Genomic DNA, 5,145 nt, shown 5'->3' on the forward strand with positions numbered 1-5,145 from the left:
TGGTCTCAAAGTCATAATCAAATTGCCATAATAATAATAATGAAAATGAAAACAACCAAGTTAAAAAAAAACTGTATCAGCAGTCAAGACTGTATCCAAGACCATATATAACATAATTGATAATCCTTAAGGACATCAAACAGAAAATCCCCTGAAAACGAGGTCTTTGAGTTCACAAAAGGATACCCTATAATAAAAACCTATATATAGTCCTATACTACTGCATTAGCTACAAGATAAAATAAACTCCACATAAGCTTTAAGCAGGTTTCTTGCTGTGGACTCCATCACCAACATCACGATCACAATTCCTGAAAGCAAATACAAAAATCAAAATGATAATAATATACATATACATTCAGAAACATGCAGGGATGCAAAAAAATAATAATAATAAAACTAGAAGCAGAATGAAAATTACGAACTTGTAGCTTTATTTACATAAAAGGGGAGATAAAGGGTGTTCAGAAGACTCCTGCCATGGAAGGCAGGTCGTCGAAGCTCCAAAGGTTCATAGGGTTTCCGGCGGCGTCATGAGTTGCGTCTCCGCCGAGCAAAGACGCCAATGTAGCATCAGCCCAGGCTTCATCAAGAAAAGAAGGGGTCTCAAAGAACTTGAGCTGGGATTCAATGTCTGCAAGCTCTTCGGAAAGGGTTTTTGCAGAATCATCTTGTGCAGCCACCACATCCTGCGAGTTGTTGGTCTTCTGAACCTGATCAGCAGCACCCTCCAAAGGAGCAGCAGAAAGCAAGGATGAGATCTCGGGGGTCTTGGGGACTTGTTCACCCCATCCAAGGTCAGAATAATCAAACGAGTTGCTCGAATGCTCAGAGCTGAAGTAAGCAGTAACATCAGCAGATGGAGTAACAGGTGAGACTTGAACTCCGTTTCCAGGGAACGGGGCAGGGTTAACATACTGGTTAACCAGTGGTTTCTGTTCCACCTGATCTATTGGGCTGTAGTAGCCCTCCAGATTGTGACCAAAATTGAACATCTGGTTCATTTTCGGCTTCACGGTGTTCAGATTTTCCTTCATTGGCTGAGCCTCTGGATTCACCTTGAGGCGTTTTGAGGAAGCAGCAGCGCCTGAAGGCTCATCCGGGAAATTCACCTTGGCTTTCTTGCCCCGGATCCTCCTTGCTTCAGCATCATAAGCTCTTGCAGCTTCTTCAGCAGTGCTGAAAGTTCCAAGCCAAACACGAACCCCCTTTCTTGGGTCACGGATCTCAGCAGCCCACTTTCCCCATGGACGCTGACGGATTCCACGATACTGGTTCTTCCTCTTTCTCTTGGCACACTTCTCAGCTTGCCCCTTTGATTCCACAGTTGCTGATCCTACAATATAATTGGAAAATAACATAAATTATGGGGCAAAGACAATAGACATGCAGTATCATTAAAAATATATCACATATCAAAGACACACGTATACAAAAATTGGCATATATTTTCCCATTTCTTCAAAATTATTCAGTCTATGAGACAACGCCACAACAAGGTATAAGGAAAATCATCAACATGAGTAAAGGAACTGATAATAATGGACATATCTTAACAATGGCTCTGTGTTATTTCATTCAGTTCAGTAATAGATATGGTTACCATCAATTTACCCAACCTATACAACAAATAGATATGAGATTAAACATCAATTATTTCAATTTCATGGATTGATCAGTCAGCAATCTAAATCAAGCAACAACATTATTTAGCCCACAAACAGGAAACCAAATACCAGACCAATAACCAAAACAGACGTAAAAGAACTAGCAATACTCAATGAAATGCCAAAATTGGATCAACTAATAAACAATAATGAAAAAGATAATAGCAGTAATATCAGGATCCTAAATTTTTTATGTTTCAGATCAATAATAGAGACTTGTTTCTGTAAGATCAAAGTATCAGACCTAAAACTTAGAAGTATACAGATTTTATAATACCCACACTGGGTCAACCATATGCCTGCTCAATCGTGCCCACAAAGTGCCAAAATTGAATTTAAAGCATGAATTCATACACAAAACCAATCCCAAAGGCACATGCAAATAAATTCCTGCACTCATCTAGTCAATGATCATGAGCTATGCTTAAAACACAAAACCAAAGCCAAGGGAAGAAAAATTGCTCCCCTCATTTTTTTTTATCAATCAGGAAAAAGAAGAAAAAAGCCTAAAAGATAAATAAACATAATCCATATCTATAAAGGTGTGAAAATAACCGGAAAAAAATTCCAATCTCATTAAGTGCGAGGGGAAAATTCAACTTTACCAAATAACAAAATTAACATCAACAACCCTTAAGAAAATTACAATTTTGTTTGAGACGATTAAGCAAGTAACTGAAACCAACTCCAATTGGATCTACAAAATCATAACTCTAAAGTCGGTTACTGTAATCCCCAAAAAAATTACAAAGGGTGTTCCTTTCATTTTTAAAACATTCCTGAACAAAACACAAAATATGCAAAAAAAAAAAAAAAAAAAACCAACTCCAATTAGATCTACAAAATCATAACTCTAAAGTCAGTTACTGTAATCCCCAAAAAAATTACAAAGGGTGTTCCTTTGTAATTTTAAAACATTCCTGAACAAAACACAAAATATGCAAAAAAAAAAACACTAAACTTCGAGACACTGACAAGATCTAAACCGATTTGAATAAAATTCCCAAAGCCAACTCCATAAACAAAACTCCCAAAAATATTTTTTTTTAAAAAAAGTAACATCCCAGAAAACCATACACCAAATCCATTGTTTTGGTTAAAAGAAATCCTAATTTTTCTGACCAAAAATAAAGAGACACAATCATGAAAAAGTAACAATTTTTCCATCAACCAACAACAACCAAAAGAAACGCCAAACACCAAAGCAAGGAATGCATGCCAAAACTCAAACCGAAACCACAAATCCAGAAAATAAAAAACAAAAAAGCACAACCAAACCAAAACTCTCAGAATGATGATGATGATAATAATAATAATAATAATAATAAAAATAACCAGAAAGAGACAAAGAAAGAGTTGTTGATACCACGAGAGAGAGGCTTAGAAGCAGCCTTGTTGCTGGAGCGAGAGAACCCAAAGGGCTTCTTCTTCAACTCCTCCTCGTCTTCATCGTCCTCGTCATCAACATCCTCGATTTCCGAATCATCCTTGAATTCTCTGAACCCAGCCTCGAAATCATCGTCCAGCAGCGGCTTCGAGAAGCGCTTCCTCAAACTCGGCCACAGGATGTCGGCGGTCACGCGCCGCGCCCCGCTGGCGGGACCTGCCGGTATGAAGTCGGAGATAATCGCACCACCACACATGATCACTCAACTCAACTCAGATCCTTGCTCTTTCGAATAAAGGTTGAGACTTTCTTCCACCCAATGGAAAATTATCGCAGAAAATACAAAGCTTTGGCTCAATCAATGAAAAGTAAACAATGGCTGTGTCTTTCTTCAGGGTTTTGTATAATTGAGTTTGGTGTAAGGTGCGAGCTGTGTAGTATTTATATATAAAAAAAATTGAATTTTTTTTTTCTTTTCCGCAGAATGGGGTGGGTGGAACTGTGAAATGGGGTGTGGTGTTACCGTTTTGCCCTTGCCTGTGGTAACCGGTGAGTTTTCTAGTTTTCTTTTGTTTTGGAAAGGTAAACGGTAAAGTTGATGTTTTTACTGGCAGTGCTATCTGCAATGGTCAGCATGCATCATGCATCATGTGTGCAGACCACACGTGCCTAGCACAGGTTCCTTTTTAGGTTTATTATTATATTACGCAAAAAATGCAATGAGAAAAAAAAAAGGAAAAGAAAATAAATATGGAATGCATGGTTATTTTGTAAGATATTTTTTTAAAATTTTTTAGGTAGTAAATTATTAGTAGTTATGTGTGTGGAATGAATGGTTTGGGTTAGGAAAATGTTTTGTGAGTAGTGAAGATTTTTTTTTCCCTCGTGATATAGTAGAAGATTATTTTGTGTAGATTTTGTATTTAAACCAATTTATAATTTTACATAATCAAATGTTATTATTCAGAAGCTTGGTTACTTGTAAGAGATAAAAATTAAATTGAGAAAATAATTATGGAGGGTAATAAAATGATTTGACATTATGTGATCATGCAAATTTTTGTGATAATAAAATGATTAAAAAATTTATTTTTTTTAGTTTTACTTGATGATTATATGATATTTTTAAGATAATTGTTTATGGTCATATGAATTCTCGTGATAGTAAAATTATTAAAATTATTTTATTCTTCAATTTTCATTGGTGGTTATGTGATCATTTTCATATTATTGTATTAATGATCATGTGAATTTTTGTTATAATAATATAGTTAAAAATATTTTTACACCTTAATTTATTTTGGTGGTTACATGGTCATTTTTAAGGTCATTGATCATGAACATACAAATTCTCATGATAATAAAATAATTAAAAACCTTTTATTCCTTAATTTTCCTTGGTGGTTATGTGATTATTTTTTAGATCATTGTTTATGATCAATTGTTTTCCTGTGACGGTAAAATGATTAAAAATATTTTATTCCTTAATTTGTGTTGGCGTTTATGTGATCATTTCTTGTTTCATTATTCTTGATCATGTGTTTTCTCGTGATAATAAGATAGATAAAAACGTTTTAATCCATAATTTTTGTTGGCAATTATTGGATCACTTTTGAGGTTATTATTCATGATCATGTGCTTTCTCATGACAGTAAAATGATTAAAAATGTTTTATTCCTTAATTCTTGTTGGCATTTGCATGATAATTTTTGAGGTCATTGTTCTTGATCATGTGTTTTCTTGTGATAGTTAGATGATTAAATATGTTTTAACCCTTAATTTCTGTTGGCGGTTACATGATCATTTTTAATGTCATTGTTTATGATCTACGTTTTCCTATGATAATAAAATGATTCAAAATCAATTTATTCCTTAATCTCCGTTGGGAGTTATCTGATCCTTTTTGGATATATTTAAGCTATAGTCATGACCATGCAAATCCTCGTGATAATAAAATGATTTGAAATGATTTTATTCATAATTCACATTGGCATTTACATGCGATTTTTGGGTTTGTTGGCCTATGCACATGTGCAAGACCTAAGGATATTAATGGATCAATTCATTAATTGAATCGATGTTGGTTTATGA

At 34.7% G+C, this 5,145-nt stretch overlaps 1 protein-coding gene across 2 annotated transcripts; it reads right to left on the reverse strand.

The window, feature by feature from the left end:
• Window positions 1–3,485, reverse strand: LOC114389296 (ethylene-responsive transcription factor RAP2-12-like). 2 transcript variants are annotated; one of them, XM_028349938.1, is made up of 3 exons: window positions 3,034–3,485; window positions 442–1,336; window positions 1–311 (listed from the first exon to the last, which is right to left on the reverse strand). In XM_028349938.1, exons 1-2 carry the CDS (start codon window positions 3,308–3,310, stop codon window positions 465–467), a joined length of 1,149 nt encoding a protein of 382 aa, XP_028205739.1. In that variant the 5' UTR covers window positions 3,311–3,485; the 3' UTR covers window positions 1–311; window positions 442–464. The 2 variants fall into 2 exon arrangements, with proteins under 2 accessions (XP_028205739.1, XP_028205738.1); XM_028349937.1 differs by having other exon boundaries at window positions 426–1,336; window positions 3,034–3,484.
• Window positions 3,486–5,145: the final 1,660 nt, after the last annotated feature.

This window comes from Glycine soja, chromosome 16 (assembly GCF_004193775.1).
Source record: "Glycine soja cultivar W05 chromosome 16, ASM419377v2, whole genome shotgun sequence".
In the NCBI taxonomy this organism is placed as follows: domain Eukaryota; kingdom Viridiplantae; phylum Streptophyta; class Magnoliopsida; order Fabales; family Fabaceae; genus Glycine; species Glycine soja.